The sequence below is a fragment of the Fulmarus glacialis genome, unplaced genomic scaffold (genome assembly GCF_000690835.1).
Source record: "Fulmarus glacialis isolate BGI_N327 unplaced genomic scaffold, ASM69083v1 scaffold23058, whole genome shotgun sequence".
Classification (NCBI taxonomy): domain Eukaryota; kingdom Metazoa; phylum Chordata; class Aves; order Procellariiformes; family Procellariidae; genus Fulmarus; species Fulmarus glacialis.
Genome location: NW_009229427.1, coordinates 3,933 through 20,617, shown reverse-complemented (window position 1 = coordinate 20,617; position 16,685 = coordinate 3,933). Strand labels below are relative to the sequence as shown.

Below are 16,685 nucleotides of genomic sequence, written 5' to 3'. Positions count from 1 at the left end.
AAAATAACCTTCACTGACCTGTAATCTCTGCTTCATTCTGCCCAGTGTTTACCAAGAGAATATGGTAGCAACTAGTGAATGTGTAGCACTAATGAAATTTACTGATGTTTTGCTTTTTCCTTTCTTAAACAGAGGGACATATTATGTGCTGGAGCATTGCCTCATTCTTAGAAGATCCACAAAATAGTAAAAATGTAAGGAAAAGTCTGACAGATTTTCTTAACCTGAACGGTATACCAAGATAAGACAAACAGAAAAACAGATTCAGAGTTCTATGGGGACTAAAAATGTTTCCTGCACATAAAGGTCATGTCTTTCGCTTGAAATAATAACTTGATGCTGTGAAAAACAAGAAAAACATAAGTAAAATGCTGTTAGCATTATTCCATTGTGTTCAAAGAGGCTACGTTAAGAATGAATTTATCCATGTCCCCTAAGTGATGTTTCTACTATATGCCATTTGCAGGCTGTTTCATGGAGGGATTACTTTTTCACCTCTTTTAATTTTCAGAAAGCCATGCTGATAAATCCACTAAGCTAGCAACCATGGTGGCATACAGAACTGCCTGAAATATGGTTACGTTGCTTTTTTCCCTCAGCAAATAAAGGAGGAGCTCTGCTGGAAGGCACACTCTAATGAAGTGGTTGACTTATTTCATGAAGAGGAGAAAAATGTGGTAGTGACAGCATCCGTTGATGGTTCAGTCAGGTACAAAAATGACTAATACTTCTTACTGCTATGGCAAATCAGTTGAACTGTCTCCAAAGTTCCTCTTCTTGCTGGACTTGTATATAGGCTAGAACTTAAATAAAATACAACACTGGGTGCATTTTCTGTTTTGCACCTGAAAGAACTAATTTTTTAATGTAACGCTTACAGTTTTCTCAGGAAATCAGACTTTATGCAGACTGTCATTTTCTTTCAGCAAGGTGATCTTGAATGCACAGGTAATGGCCCCATCATTTTAGAAATGACCTCCTGTTCTAATCCTATTTCAGCTTTCAATACTTGTTAAATTGACATGGGTCCTAAGCATTGCATCTAACCAACGCTTCTGCAGTTAAACCATTGCAGTCTGAAGATGCTTTATAGACAACTGTAATTCCTTCTTGGCTAGCAAGTACATTTGAAGGGGTTTCTGTTGTTTTTTTGGGGGAATCCATGAGGAAATTTTATGTAAATCCTGCTCTGGTGCAGCACTTTACTGTACGAACAATTCAGGATATTGGTGCCTTTACTCCTCAGTTTTGTAATTATAAAGATGAACTGTTTGTTTTCCGATTTTTACAACATCCTTCTGAGATTTTTTTACTTTCAAGTTACTTACATTATAAACAGTGAACTTCAATCATCTCATTGATTTTTTGTTTTGGTTTTTTTTTTTATGACTAGCATACTGAACTCTAGAACAGTGCTGCAGAACTTGATAATGTAGACAGATATTTTGCCACTTTTTGTTCCACTTCTAAAAGTATCCATTTTTCCTTTCTGTCCTCTGGCACTGCTTCTACTATGTCTGTAGGCTCTGGCATGCCATGAACGGATACTATCTTGGTTACTTCGGACAACCTAGGAAGTTTGACTTATCAGACATCAGTCGGTTGATTTTGCCTTGTGATGTTAATAACATTCCTACTATAATTAAAGAGGAAAGCAAGCATATGGAAAAGAAGAAGATGTTTGAATATCCTCTAATGCTGGACAGGGACAAGTAAGATCTCATACATTTAGATATATGTATGATTGGGGGAACTGTTCTGAAAATATACTGAAAAAGCACCTTTCACCTGAAGGTCAGAAAAATATTAGTATTTCCTATGAGTTATTTATAAAAATCCTTTTAAAAAAATGTTTTTACAGAGCATGGATAAATCTCGGAATTGTTATGACTAGGTGACAGTCAGGATTAGGTGATATTCAGGATTTGAATTCAGTAATAGTGATGACTAGATAATTGTCTCAGATTTTAGCCTAATTAGAGTCTGTATGTTATGTGTACATTGTTCAGGTTAGCAGCCTGTTTCCTTTCCAGTTCCACAAGCTGATATACTTCTGGGATCCAAAAAAAATTTATTGAAAAAGCTTAATGTGAATAGTTTCAACCCAAACCCAAATCTTTCTGTAAGAATAAACCCAATTTAGTCTTTCAGTTTAAAAAATGTCTTCTTAAATTTGCTGGGATGTTATGGATACATTCGCATACCTCTGATCATGACGTTCTGACACTGGCATAGATGTTGCATGTTCAATAGCAGTGTTGGACCTCTCTCGTTCTAGTCAGAGTTCTCAAGGGATGTAGTTACTTACAAATCAAGCCAGAGAGCCTTGACTCTCTAGCTTAAGTCATATTTCTAGTCCTGGAGTTCCGTGGTTCATTAATTAGTGGGTTGACCAAATTAACATAAATACTGAAGCAGGAATCTTCAGAGGCAACATGCACATTGCCTTTAGTAACAAAGCAGTCCAAATCTGGGAGAAATTACTTCAGGGCTTAAAAAGTCATGCATGCTTTAGTGGTAAGGTTTCATATACCATGTGCATTCTTAGGCTGCCTTTTAACCAAAGCACTTTGGGACAATGGGAAATCTCTAAGGTGCTTTACTGTTACCCCATTTAGTTCGGTATCCTGCTAACAGTTATTATTCCATAGAGTTCTTACTAATGTGAGCAGTCCTACTGAAGTCAGAACAGTAGCTCATCAACATAGAGAAGTGCTTGGCTGTGCTTAAAAGACTAACCCCTGTAGTCCTTTTGAATAGTCAGTAGCTAGTTTGAAACCTCTCGAATCAAAGATAAAAAATAAGCTAGCTAACCTTAAAGAAACTTTCCATAAATGATATGCCTGTGTCAAACTGTGACTACTTTTTGAGGACCTTTCAAATATTTCAGTAAAGGAGAATGGCTATCATACATTTAAAACACATTAATTAAACAGAGTGGAAGCAAATGAGAAGCCTGCTTAACTGTGCAGAGAACTGAAGAAAAAAAAAAAAAGGCGGCCACACGCTGCACAATAGAAAGTTTCAGTCTTATCATTCTATATATTCTGTGTGCTGCCACCTCAAGAGTAATTTGATTCCTCTGGATTAATTGTACAAAATAATGTTATGGATAGCTAGCCAACCATCAGCCAAAAGGCTGTGTTACTTATGGATGCTAGGTTTTGTTCTTTACGGGATACAGGAGCTTCTGTTAGGTCAAGTCAGTTATCTTCACAATGCTACTACAATTCGCTTACTGTATAGTGGTCATATAAGTCACTAAGATAATATTTTAGAATTTCAATTAACAAATCAAGTTATAAATGCTAATAACAGATATTCTCCAAATGTGCATATATATGAAAAGGTACAAACCCAGCTGAATAGCATAGGTGCTTACAGTTTAAACAAGAGACTCAGGTGATCTGTTGAAAAATGTCAGCAGGTAGGTAGACCCATACAGAAGAATGGTCTCAGTTTCTCTCTGTAGTTTATAATTCCTTAGCTTGTGTGATCTGACTTTATTTTCCTGATTATAAATGAAACTGTGTTAATCCACACTAATAGACACTCTAGTCTAGATCATTTCATCTTGTGACTGACTTTGGAAACCAGATATATGAGCAGAGGAAACCTCCTTTGTTATGAAAGTGGCATACAGGAATTGTAGTCAGAACTGACAGAAATGCTGAAAAGCCATTATCAGACAGTGAGTTAGCACCCAATTGTGGTTACTAGTGTTTTTTATATCAACATTTCCAGCCTCCTAAAGATGACAAGCCTGTATCTGGATTGGCAAAGTGTTAGTGAAGCACTTCATGACACCTATGAAGGTCCTAATATAAATTATGTTTTGAAGATACATGGAATAATTTATACTTCAAAATAATTTTATTTTGGAGCCAGCTAAGAATGTTGCATTCAGAATTGCCATTTTGATAGGGGCATCAGATTTTTTCTGTCTTGTGTGTACAGGTGGAAGTCACTGACCAGATCACCTTCAGTTTTAAAAAAGCCTAAACATGTGGACATAATTCAGGACTTGAAGTTTTTCAAAGCTCTGGCTTCTCCAAAGGTAGCTAGTGTATGTAATATATGACAAATTTGTTTCTGTTCTGTGCAACGTATAGGAAATGCAATTGTATTTCTCATTTAGAAATTAGCCACAAATAACCCTACATATCCTTCTCATTCAATGGACAAGCTAGATCAAAAATGCATAAACAGAGGGATCAAAGAAACTCTCTGGTTTTCATTCTCATTGTTTCACACTTCCAAATTCCAATTTAGAAGGTAGCACACACCAATTCACTTGTTTGGTTTAAGAGCATTAAAAAAACCTAGAATTTTCACATGGTCCAACAGAAATCCTAAATATCTTAAGTTTACTTGAAGGAAGTGTGAAAATACTAGAACAACAGTGAATCCCTGGTTATACACAATAGTTCTTTCAGGGTTCCCATGAAATCAGAAACCAGGAGAGTTCTGAGTTAGTATACATATCGTTATAAATACTTTCTACAACTCTCATTGAATAATGGTGGAGCTCCTCCATCTTTACCTGGTTTAGCCCTTGAAAGGCATGGGAACAGATAAAACAACTTATCTTGCAGTTGTAATAGAGAAGGAAAAAGATACAAATCCTATGGCCACTTGCCAAAAAAGCTTCCTTTAACACCTTTCTGACCATTCTTCCCCAAAGGTTAGTGGCCAACAGCTAGTGAGGGGTATGAACTCTTAACATCCTCTCCTAAAATTTGTGGTACTGTGAGTCTCCTATGCACCACAATCTGATATCCTAATGTGGCCAGCTAAGGTCCAAACAGTAGTCAGTAAAAGACAACATTACTCCATGTGACCAGCTACTTTTCTCTGTGTACCTGGGGTGAAAGGATGACAGGGCGAGTGGAACACACTTGTCCACTGTTTATTGCCCTGTCTTGCCAGCCAGTTCATAGAATCGTAGAATAGTTTGGGTTGGAAATGACCTTTAAAGGTCATCTAGTCCAACCTCCCTGCAATGAGCAGGGACATCTTCAACTAGATCAGGTTGCTCAGAGCCCTGTCCAGCCTGACCTTGAATGTTTCCAGGGATGGGGCATCTACCACCTCTCTGGGCAACCCGTTCCAGTGTTTCACCACCCTCATCATACGAAATTTCTTCCTTATATCTAGTCTAAATCTACCCTCTTTCAGTTTAAAACCATTCCCCCTTGTCCTGTCGCAACAGGCCCTGCTAAGAAGTTTGTCCCCATTTTTTTTCTAAGCCCCCTTTAAGTACTTAAAGGCCGCAATAAGGTCTCCCTGGAGCCTTCTCTTTTCCAGGCTGAACAACCCCAACTCTCTCAGCCTTTCTTCGTAGGAGAGATATTCCGTCTCCCTGATCATTTTTGTGGCCCGCCTCTGGACCCGCTCCAACAGGTCCATGTCTTTCCTGTGCTGAGGGCTCCAGAGCTGGATGCAGTACTCCAGGTGGGGTCTCACCAGAGTGGAGTAGAAAGGCAGAATCACCTCCCTCGACCTGCTGGCCATGCTTTTTTTGATGCAGCCCAGGATACAGTTGGCCTTCTGGGCTGCGAGTGCTCATGTCCAGCTTTTCATCCACCAGTATCCCCAAGTCCTTCTCCACAGGGCTGCTCTCAATGTTCTTCCTTTCTCACTTGTCCTTCCTGACTGGGACACCAGGCATACAAGATCAGCTCTCATCTCATCTGGGTGCGTGACTATTTGGAGCTAGTGGATTACTCGCTGCTGAGCAAAGGTAGTCAAGCATGCAGTTTTGAGGCATTCTGTCATTTCACCCCAAGGCAGCAACAAGTTGACGAGCTGCCTTAAGTCACAGTTATACCACTCACAGATGCTGCACAATCTCCGGAGTGGCCTATGTTTAACTGGGAAACTGATGTAGCTGCTTTTGTGCCGTTGGAGCATGCACTACAAAGTAACGGCAGTTGATCATTGGTCCCCTGCTGTTCAACAGCTGTAGGTACAGCACTGTGTAATAGAGAATAGTGTTAGCAGGAAAAATATGTTGATGCTGGGTATAAAACATGAAATTTACTGTAGCAAAGTCAGTGGTTGAGTACACTGTGGGACAAGTCAGCAGAGGTGGGCTCTGCTTTGGGTTTTACCTAGTTATTTGGAAAGAGGATTCACTGGAGGTCTCATAGCAGAAGATGCTTGATACGCATTAGCACTAGAGTCCCCTTCTGATTGAGCTTTTGATGAGAAAAAGGTTTGATTTCCTATCATTCGCCTTAGAGCAGAACAAACCAGTGGACTTCAGTTTGCACTTCAGACTAGAGGTGTGCTATTTGGTGGCTGTGCAAACACTTAGAGTATATGATTAGCTCACCATAATTCAGTTGTCCGGTCCTTCTGAAATGGGTAATGCCTAGTAATTAATGCACATGAGTAATGCTTAGAATTGACAGACAGACACTGGAACAGATTCCTTCAGGAATGTTTTACATTGGTGAAGATGTGGTATCTCTTAAACTGTTACTAATGCAGCACACTCAGTAATGTATTAGTAGGACCATGAAAAAATGTAAGTAGAAAATCTCTGTATAATGTACCATTTCAAATTAAACTCATGTTTTCAAATTCGATGGAAACAAGGGTTCTTTGCAATATTTCAAGCTGTAGGTGCGTTTTTTTCCTTTTTGGAGGACCATAAATTGGCCTCGTAGGGTGAAAACATGGTTATATCAAGTGTCGGGATTCATGTGAGTGTGGATGAACTGTCAAGGTACCTGAGGTATTTTTGCAAATTCAAAGCTTTCAACAGTTAACAGTAGAAAAGTCTTGTTCATCTGCATCTTTCCCAACTGGCTGCTGAAGTGTTTGTGATTTGCAAAGCCCAACAGAAGGATAGCCAGACTGACAGACCTGTGATGAAGCTGTCATCTGGGAGGGAGTTCTTACTCCGTTACCCCTTGGCTAGACTTCCAGTGTCCTCTGATAGCATGCATCCACCAAACCTGCAAGTACCCTGAAAATGATTCCTTTACTGAGCTTATCCAAGGTGTTAATAGGTGAGAGAACTAAGTAAGTGTTTAAAACTAGCTTTAACTTAGGTGATAAAAAGCATTTTGCTGTTAACTGCCTTGATTTTTGCATCCCTTGGGAAGCTGGAATTTTGCTAGTTATGCATTTTCTATAGCAGAAGAATGATCCCCTCCTAATTTAAAAAAAAAGTTCAAGGCAGCCTTTACATGGTACAAAGAAAACCTGTGCATAAACCATAATCTCTCTACATAGTAATGACATACATTTCTTCAGATAATGTCAATGTTACCATGCAATTCAATAACAGAAGTAATGTTTTCATTACCTTTTGTCTTCAGCTAGTAATGCTCTGACTTTGGTTTCCCTTGGTAAGATCCACAGACAACCTTTGGAAAGTTCCGAGTCTGGAAACAGAGAGGCTGGTGCAGTATTTGGGTCTCTTCCTATATATAAGGTAAGCACAAGTGTTTTCTTTTCTACCTTTTGCAGTGGCATTTATAACAGCAGAAGCCATTAGCACTAGTAAATTATTACAATCACATACTCTGACATTCTATTATTAACTGTCTGCTTCTCAATTTAATTTTCTAACATGGTTTGCATTATTACCTATCCAACTCCATTCTCCATTTGGTGGAAGCTTGGGAACCCAGTTGAAGAGAGTGTGCTGCAAAGTAAGCATTCCAGACATTTACTTCTCCTATTCAACCTCATGTCATTAACTTTTTGCTCAGACTCAACTCTTTTAGCCAGCCCAGAAACTATTCATTCTTATCTGCACAAAGCTTTGGCTATTGTAAGTTAATACTGTTTGATGGGTACTATTGATTTGATTTATTGCAAGCTGTCTAGCAAGGCTTCCTAGGTTGTTTCTTCTATGGAGAAAGACCACAATGTCCACAGGCTTGTCTATCCCACCTCTCATAGGATGGAAAGAATCACCCCTAGCAGAGGTGCTGACCTCTTTCTATAGACGGTACCAAGAGAACTAGCTTGGATGAGACTCCTAACATCTAGGTGGCTAGTTAGGTGGGATGAATAGGGTACTCTGCATGCAAATATATATGACTTAATGCTTGTGCATGCAGCATTACAGAGTATCCCAGAAAACAGAAAACTCGGGAGCACAAAGTTCAAATAGTTGGCACATGTGCTATTCTTCTGACCATTAACGTGCCTTGGAAATCTATGTTTCATTTTCTTCCAAAGGAAGAAAATAAAATACAGGGGGTCTTGTGTCTTGGCAAGTTAGGAGCAACTACACTGAAGCCGATGGTACTGCAATAGATTTACAATAAAATGAGATCAGACTTTTTCTGTGAGCTACATGCACAACAAATAATTTTTTGTCTGTGCTGTTACAAAATGCTATCAAAGTGGTCTGTTCACCTAATATATTAATTAGTTCTTGAAATTTTGCAATTTATTTTTTAAAGGTCTTCCGTGGAACAAAGCTGAGATGTCCAGTCCCATTGGATGGACAATGGAGACAGGTTTCAGTGGAGAACAGGGTCAAGACAAATAAACACAGTGTCCATCTTCAGGAAAGTGGATTAGCAAGTTCCTTATTTCAATTTTTTTCTCTGTTTTTTTCTATTATATTTAAATCCATTTCATTTTTAAGTAGAACATATAGAAATCAAATCTTTACTTCTATTCCAGTACTTCATGCAGAGAAAAAATTCTAATAAAGCCAGTGTATGATTATAACAAGATACTCACAGAAAAGCCCATCTCACTCCACTTTTTGATGGTTAAGAAGGAAAAGCACCTTACTATGATTAACTGCTTAAAGATTCAGAGCCATAAATCTGCAAAAATTCTTCTTTTGCTAGCCATACAGACTTCTCTGAAGAACATGAAATGTTATTCCAGAGGTACTGCTCTAACCTTTCTCTCGTGTTTCAGGAGCTTTGGTGTCCTTGGATAGGCAAAGAGTTGATGGGATGTTCCATAGGTAGTACACATATGCCACAGTATCCTAGTCAAATGTCTTCTTCCAGAAACATTTAGATTTTCTTTGTTAATCATGTGGAGATAAAACAGAAGGAAGACTAGGTTCAAATAATGAGAAACAGCCCTATTTAAAGATACCTGGATTTAGGTCACAGCATCATAGAACATGTCATCTTTAACTGCGCTATTTTCAGCTGAGCTAACTTTATATTAATTAAACATAATTACAGAAGTAGAAAAAGCAGAAACATAGCAAAGATCCTTGCAACTGTTTTGTTAGTGCTGTGTGGACAAGTCTTCAGAATTATCATTCTAATACCTTTTAGTGCCAATATTTTTGTTTGTTCAGAAGATGCCTTGGACAGAACTATTAACAGAATGAAATGGCCATATTACCCAAAAAATTCATTTTCAGCAGCTGAGATTCCTTCTGGTTTATGCTACTTTGTTTTAGAAATGCACTAACACGTCATGGTAGCAAAAATCTGTTTTGATAAGGTTTTTTTAAATTAATTTTTCTGATCAATTTACTGCCTGTCAGTTCAGGTTTATGGGCAAAATCCTGATCCTTTGTGGCACCAATTTAAATCTTAGCTATGCAGATTGAAAACAGTTAAAAACACTATATGTCAACTCAATTGACCCCAATTATTTTCATCATTTTTATTATATAGTACAAACCAAGCCTAGGGCACAGTAGATGAGTTTAAAGGAAGGTCAATGTATGATTCAGGGTGTAATGAAGGTGAAAGTATAATAGCATTATTTTGTCATTACTTTATCATTTTATCCTTATTTTATCATGTGATTCAATATGAACTCCTTACACTGAACTGTTGTAAACAAGACCAAAATTTGTAAAAGTTACTCAGCATATTTTAGGGTGATCAGAAATCATACTCCTTTTCAGCAGTTGCCAGTGGCTGTTTGCTTAACGAAAGGCTAGTAACAATGTAGTTCTGGTGGATTTTGTGTTACTTGAAACTCTTAAACTGTTCTCCTCTAGGATGTGCTAAAACCTACTTAACATCTTCCCTATTTTTATGATTGGACTCTGAACCCTTAATCTAAAACGGAACTTTTGGATAGCACTGGAAGAGAACTGGCAAATGTTGGAAACTGATCTCCTCACCAAGATTTAAGAAACAAATACATAGGTTTGTTCCTTCTTCCGTGGCACAGTAATGACAGAAAGCTTTGGTCTCCTTATCCTTTATTCTCTGTTTTTATCTGAATAGGAAATCCAAATCTTTAACTAGCACAGGTAATAATAGTATCATACTGAACAGCATCTTTCATCTTGTGCTGCCTAATGAGCTGCCCTTCTGCTTGGGAAAGCACATGGCAAAAGCGGAAGGGATCTTGGGTTTATGTAAAAATCATTCCTGTTGAAATCAGTGGATAGCCCATTCAACATCTAAGAATTCATCATGGCCTTGAGACAAAGATCTTAACCAGGACCAGTGTAGCATATATTATGTAAAAGAAAACACTCTTGCCTGAGATCTCAGATTAGACATCTGCTTCCTTAGGGAAGATGCTGCAGCAACTTCAATAATCAGGAATGCATAAAATTGGTTTTATGCTCTGACAGAAAGATGTATGAATTTGAGTGCCAAAGGAGATTGGCTGTTCATCCAATCTAACCTTCTGGGTGGCACAAGGCAGAGAACCCATCATTAATATCTTCTGTGGCCAAATGCCTATTTGTGTTACTATTTTGGCTTCCAGTTGAAGGGAGCATCTTAGGGTTCTTAATGTACATTTGCTGCCAGTTATTCTCCATGTCAAAAACACAGGTTTCCTCTCTGCTCCAAATTTGTCCAGGGTGTTCTCCTTTACCAAGGTTCTATCAGCCTCCCAATTACTCTTGATAGCAAAGTTAACCATAATTTGAGCTTTGTGAGTCTCACTACAAGGCAGATTTCTGTAGCTTTTTTATCTCTTTCAATCACAGTGGTTATCTTTTTTTTAAGTGTCTGCCTCAGAACTCCATTTTATACTCACAATCTTATGAGCATCAGATACCCAACAAGGAGTTAATATGCCCTGCTCTTTCTGCCTGTTAGTTCCTTGCTTCAGAGACTATGTTCATTCTCTAAGCCAGAAGAGTGCATGCTGAGCTCATATTCAATGAATTATCTGTCATGATTCCCTGGATCCTTCTTGGCATTTCAGCATTCCAGGACAGTGTCACAACATGATACAAGTCACGGAATACATGTTCTATCATCCTTTGTCTGGCTAAAGTTACAAATCCTTGCCAAGTGTGTCACCTTAGTGAGTATTTAGGATAATCCATGTAACTAGTGCCACTATTACCTACTATTTTGGGGAAAATAACGGGTTTTCTATATTACTGGTAATGAATGGTGTTTGATCTGCCGGCCTTCCTGGACACACTGTCTTCTGATGCACTGAATATACAATGACTTGCAATGATTTACCTGTCTTCAACTTGTTAGAGGGCTATGATAAATTTTGGGGTAATACTGCTTTTTTTTTTTTAGCAAAATATCTTGTGGGAGTATATTTAAAAATATTATGATCAACTGTACTGGGTCTGGCTGGGATGAACCTAATTTTCTTCATAGCAGCCTGAATGGTGCTGTGTTCTGGATTTGTGACTAAAACAGTGTTGATAACACACCAGTGTTTTGGCTATTGCTGAGCAGTGCCTGCACAACATCAAGGTGGTTTTTTCCCACCCCCAGTGAGTATCCTGGGGGTGCACAGGAAGCTGGGAGGGCACACAGCCGGGACAGCTGACCTGAACTGACCAGACATACTCCATACCGTATAATGTCCTGTTCAGCAATAAGAGCTCATGGAATGGAGGAGGAAAGTAAGATGTTCATGGTTATGGTGTTTGTCTTCCCAAGTAACCATTATGCATGCTGAGGCCCTGCTGCCCAGGAAGTGGCTAAACATCTGCCTGCTGATGGGAAGTAGTGGATGAATTCCTTATTTTGCTTTGCTTGCACATGTAACTTCGCTTCACCTATTAAACTGTCTTTATCTCGACCCATGAGTTTTCTCGTTTTTGCTCTTCCAAATCTCTCCCCCATCCCACTGGCAGAAGTAAGCAAGCAACTGGGTGGGTGCTTAGTGTCTGCTAGGGTCAACCCACCACATTAACCAATCTTGTGATTAAAACTAAAATCAACCTTGTCTGATAAACCAAGTGGCACCAGATAAATTGTAATCTGCCATTTACTATTTGTGTTCCCTTCATCCGCCCCATGATTTAGCAGTTAGCATATGAAAGGTAACACCCCTGCAGTTCCCCGAGTCCTATTTGCCTTTGAAAGACAGCTACATCAGCTCTCTTCCAGTTATCTGAAAATTGCCTAGTCTTCAGATGTTATTAAAAATGAACAGTTCAGGTTCAGAGAGCTCCTTACCCATTTCTTTTGATGCTCTTATGTGTTACGTTTTATAATTGTGTAAGATTTTCTCTTTGATATTGTCCCTATTTATAGTTAGAACGAAAGTATTTTACTGCGGTCTCAAGATGCAGATATCCCACTTCTCTTCAGTTTATTAACTGACTGTTTACTTCCTCAGAACAGACTATTTACTCATTTCTTTTTACCAAACCTTTAGCACTGATAGGATTTCATAGGTTCTTAATTTTTGAATTGTACTCTTTTCAGTCTTGCTGCCTGCTCCCCTTGGTTTTCCTTATTAATTGCCTGTGTTTTCCAAGAGCTGATTTGTACTCATGTCTACTCATGCCACTATATTCTCCACTGTGCAGAAGAGCCTATCCAGAATGTAATACTATTTCCAGTAACAATCAAATGTTTAATCCTATGCTGAATGAAATCAATGGACCAGCTCTCAGGAGGGAACCATGCTGTAAGGAAAACTGTCAAAAATGCATGATATGTATGTGTTATCTTTAGCAGCCTTCCATCCAGTTACTACCGTACTGTTGGGCTATTTAAACTGTGACAAAATTACAGTGCTATAATGCTCTAGCACTTTTTTTCATAATTCATTAAATTAACAAAATCTGAAGTAGTTCAGACTGCGCGTCATTGCTCCGCATTACTGTTTACTCGAAGAGTTCCAACTCCTAGGGCTTTATAAACACCAAGTGGAAACTGGTCCTGGCTCCAAACATTTTACACAATGATACTATCCAATTGTCTTTCTTAAGCGTCACAAGAAAAGCAGAGACACTTCATTTCTTTGAACAGATAATCTACTAAGGCACTGCACTGCACAGAATTCATTAGAACAAGAATAGTTGTTTATTGTGTGGTAGAGAACAGAGGATGCTACTGGAAAGAAATTAAGCACAGAAAAGCATACCAGGCAAGTGATACTTCCAAGTATACCCACTCATCTTCAAGCAGTCTTTTCAGTGCTGGATCTAGTACAAAGCTGTGTGTTAACGGACCTGTTAGGTGTGGATTTTCTCTGTGTCGATGTCTCTGTATTCCTTTGCAGGTCAGTTTCTTTCCACCAGCATCCACAATTATATTGCAGGCTTAAATGTTCCAGGTGTATCCGATGTTCTGTTGTTCCAGATCATTACTGTATTATGGAAAGGTATCTTAACAAGACAGCCTCTTTCAGCATGGCAGAAATTCATGGTTGTACTGGCTGCAGTAGTTAGTTTGCCAGAATTTCATTACAGCCCTTGCTAGTGCTTTACAAAATCCGGGACGTTCTTCAGCTGCCCTCACCCACTGGGGTAGTTCAAGCTGAATGGCATCAACAGTGCCAGAACTACAGGAACCAAAAGTCTTTGTAATGTATCCACCACTATAATAGCTCCCATTATTTGGGCTAGGATTGGATGGAGAAGGCACACAAACGTAACTGTTATTTTGTTCTTCAATATATTTACCCAAACTTCTGTTCCCTGCAACCAAAGTCTCGGAAGACACATTGACTAGCTGACTGGCCAGATGGCTAATTGAGAAACCCCATGCAGAAAAGACGCCTGAGTTAAGGGCAGTTTTTGAAAGTGTGTAACCTAGTTCTATCCACTGTTCAGGATGTGCTTGTCCATGGATATCCAGAATCAGGCCCCCTGTCATCTGCGATTTTGCAGTGGTCAAAAATCCCATATACTCCTCCCAGGCCTGTTCTGCTTGGGGAATTCCAAAGGAGGCTTCTTCCTTTTCCCTGTTAGCATCCATCTTGAACCTCTGTAGGTGGTTTACAATGATATGTGGGAAGAAGCCATCAGTAATTTTGTTGATTTCTTCAGCAAAAGCCTGAGCCACCTCTATAGTATACCTGTCTTGGTTGGTAGACACTTTGCATTGCTTATAATTTTGAATACTTCCAGGAGGACACTCATGAGAGAAAATACAAGAGGATGTCTTTGCATCCCAACAGCCAGCCACTCTATCAGGGATGTCTTCGGGTTCCATTGACCCACCGTGTGGGACAGAGAGAATCAGGTTCATGTTGCCCACTTGATATTCTGTGAAATTATTACGACCAAATATAACATCTTTGGTGCCGGTGGCTTTCAAAAGCAAATATAAAATGGAAAGGAGGAACAGATACATATTCTTCATTTGCTGCTGGAAGACTCAGCAATATGGAATATATCAGTACCTACATAAAAGCAAAATACAGATTTTAGATTACTTACAGCTGGGAACACATGAGAGACTGTTCAGCTCCTGCTGGAATAATTAGTTATTGATTAACCTGTTTTAATTTTATTCCATGTAGCACAAAGGAGGAGAGTACTTACATGAGAAACAAAAATGAACAGGGCACTTAGTGTGGCTAGATGTAACTGATGCAGTGTTTCCAAAAGAGAGGATTCTTCCAGAATAACAGGGCAAGGGAAATGGTAGGTTACTGGGCCTCCTTCATTTCCCCAGAAAGCACAAACACTATTTGATCATCCTATCTGATCCCAGAGAATCAGTAGATCCCAGCAAAATATCTGAAATATTTTTTTCCCCACCAAAGCCTCCCTTTTTTTCACTTCTGAAATGTAAGAAAATTCTAACAAAATTTGATAGAACATCTGTATCTCATTGACCTGTATGAAATATCTTTCCGTTATCCACATGGTTACAGAAACTAGAGGCTAAGTCAGCTCAGACCAGCACTGGGCTTGTCTAAAATAAGCAGACTGATAAAAACTGAGTGCTACTAAGCTCTATCTCTAGCTATGCTCCAGGCTGAGCTAATTTGATAGCATTATAGATAGGTACCAGCGAGTGCATTACGGAGTGACTCTATTCTCTTTAGTTTTCAAGTCTCCATTCTCTTCAAGAGAGCCAAGATATTTTTAAGCCCTCACTAACTCTGACATTTTTTGGAAAGCTGGAATTCAGCAAGATGCTGACAGTGCTTTCTGGTTTGAAGGCATTACATCTCTGGAAAGATCCAGGGTCTTGGAGTGTAACTGTGTTGGACGGGTGTAAAATGAGTGAGTAAAGTCAGTGAAGAGCAGAATAAAAAAGGATACTTTTCACTTCCATGAATAAAAAAACCCCTCAATATAGGCCAGATGAGGAGTATGTAAACGGATGCATTTGCAGATGAGGCAGGCTGCCCTGTTGTCTGTCCTGCCCCTGTCATTACATCACCTGCAGAAATGCAGAGGATAAGAGGAACAGACAACGGAGAGAGTAAGAAAGAAGATCTGCAAGAATCTGTCCACAACATCTGGCCTGAGAGCGTGTATGAGAGCAGCCAGTAATACTGAGAGGGCAGGGTGCAGTATGGAAGCACCCTCCCATCAGCCACCTACTCTAAGAAAAGGAGAGGGCAATTTCACCCAAATAACGCAGCAAAATACTCTTTTCCTGCTATGAGGGAATCCTGCTGGCTTTTTAGAGACAACCTCTGCTGCCCACTGCGCTGGTCCATACTGAGAAGCCTGTACAGGAAAAGCAAACATCTATCTTCCTCTCTTCTTTCTGGGCTGAAAGTCCTGTAAAAGTCTGTGAGCTGGAATCACATCCCTGAGAATCTAATCTACAGTTTTCCTGCAAAACACGATTAACAGCTTTTCTAGTTTCTTTCTAACCTTTCAGTTAAAAGCTCCTTTTACTTGAGCTACTGGCTTAAAACAAGCTTTTATCCAAGTCCTTGTATAGTTCACACTTCCCTAGATTTCCTGGAGACACAGACCTTCACCTGCTAGTTCACTGTTTGCATTACCAGAAATGTTGGGGAAAGGAGTATTTTCAAGCATTATTCAAAATCCCTCTTCTCGGAAAAATAGACTGCACATGCAGAGTGTGTAAGTCTAGAAATAGGTTACCTCAGGTGCAGTGGGGCCGAGCACCGAGTTAAATAAATCAACAACTGCCAGGTGCTGCTCACCTGCCTCAAAAGGACTCGGGTTTTCTTTGCCTCAGCCTCTTACTTTAAATAGGATGACACAGCTGTTCCTTCCCCACCGCCTGCCAAACTGTTTGTTGTCATCCGCGGTAGTTTGCTTGTCTTTTTGCAATTTCTTGTTAATGATTGAATCAAGCCGTTAACACTACTAGCTCATGCCTAAAGTTATATGGAGAGAGAGCTCTCTGTAATTCTCAAACTGGAAGAAAGTTGCCTCCGCACAGCTCAGGCTCTGGGCAGACTTGGAGAGTCCGGAGGAACTCGATGATCCCAGACTGGTTTGGAGAGTTTTCTGGACAACATGCAGGGGATGCAGAGGGAAAAAGTTAAGTCACAGCAATACAGGCTAGAACTGCTATTCTGGTCTTCATCATAGCAAAACACACACCTTTCCAAAGGAT

At 39.4% G+C, this 16,685-nt stretch overlaps 2 protein-coding genes across 2 annotated transcripts in view; one reads left to right on the top strand and one right to left on the bottom strand.

Annotated features, from left to right (window-relative positions):
• The window catches only part of WDR64 (WD repeat domain 64), a 57,165-nt gene extending 49,655 nt beyond the window's left edge, over positions 1–7,510 (top strand). The window contains exons 18-22 of the mRNA XM_009583859.1: positions 133–194; positions 600–709; positions 1,524–1,712; positions 3,958–4,057; positions 7,367–7,510. Of these exons, the coding sequence (XP_009582154.1) occupies positions 133–194; positions 600–709; positions 1,524–1,712; positions 3,958–4,057; positions 7,367–7,510 (605 nt within the window). The remainder of the gene's footprint in view (positions 1–132; positions 195–599; positions 710–1,523; positions 1,713–3,957; positions 4,058–7,366) is intronic.
• Positions 7,511–13,532: 6,022 nt separating this feature from the next.
• Positions 13,533–16,247, bottom strand: LOC104081215. The gene is made up of 2 exons (XM_009583857.1): positions 16,205–16,247; positions 13,533–14,532 (listed from the first exon to the last, which is right to left on the bottom strand). The coding sequence occupies exon 2, from the start codon at positions 14,490–14,492 to the stop codon at positions 13,533–13,535; it is 960 nt and encodes a 319-aa protein (XP_009582152.1). The 5' UTR covers positions 14,493–14,532; positions 16,205–16,247.
• Positions 16,248–16,685: the final 438 nt, after the last annotated feature.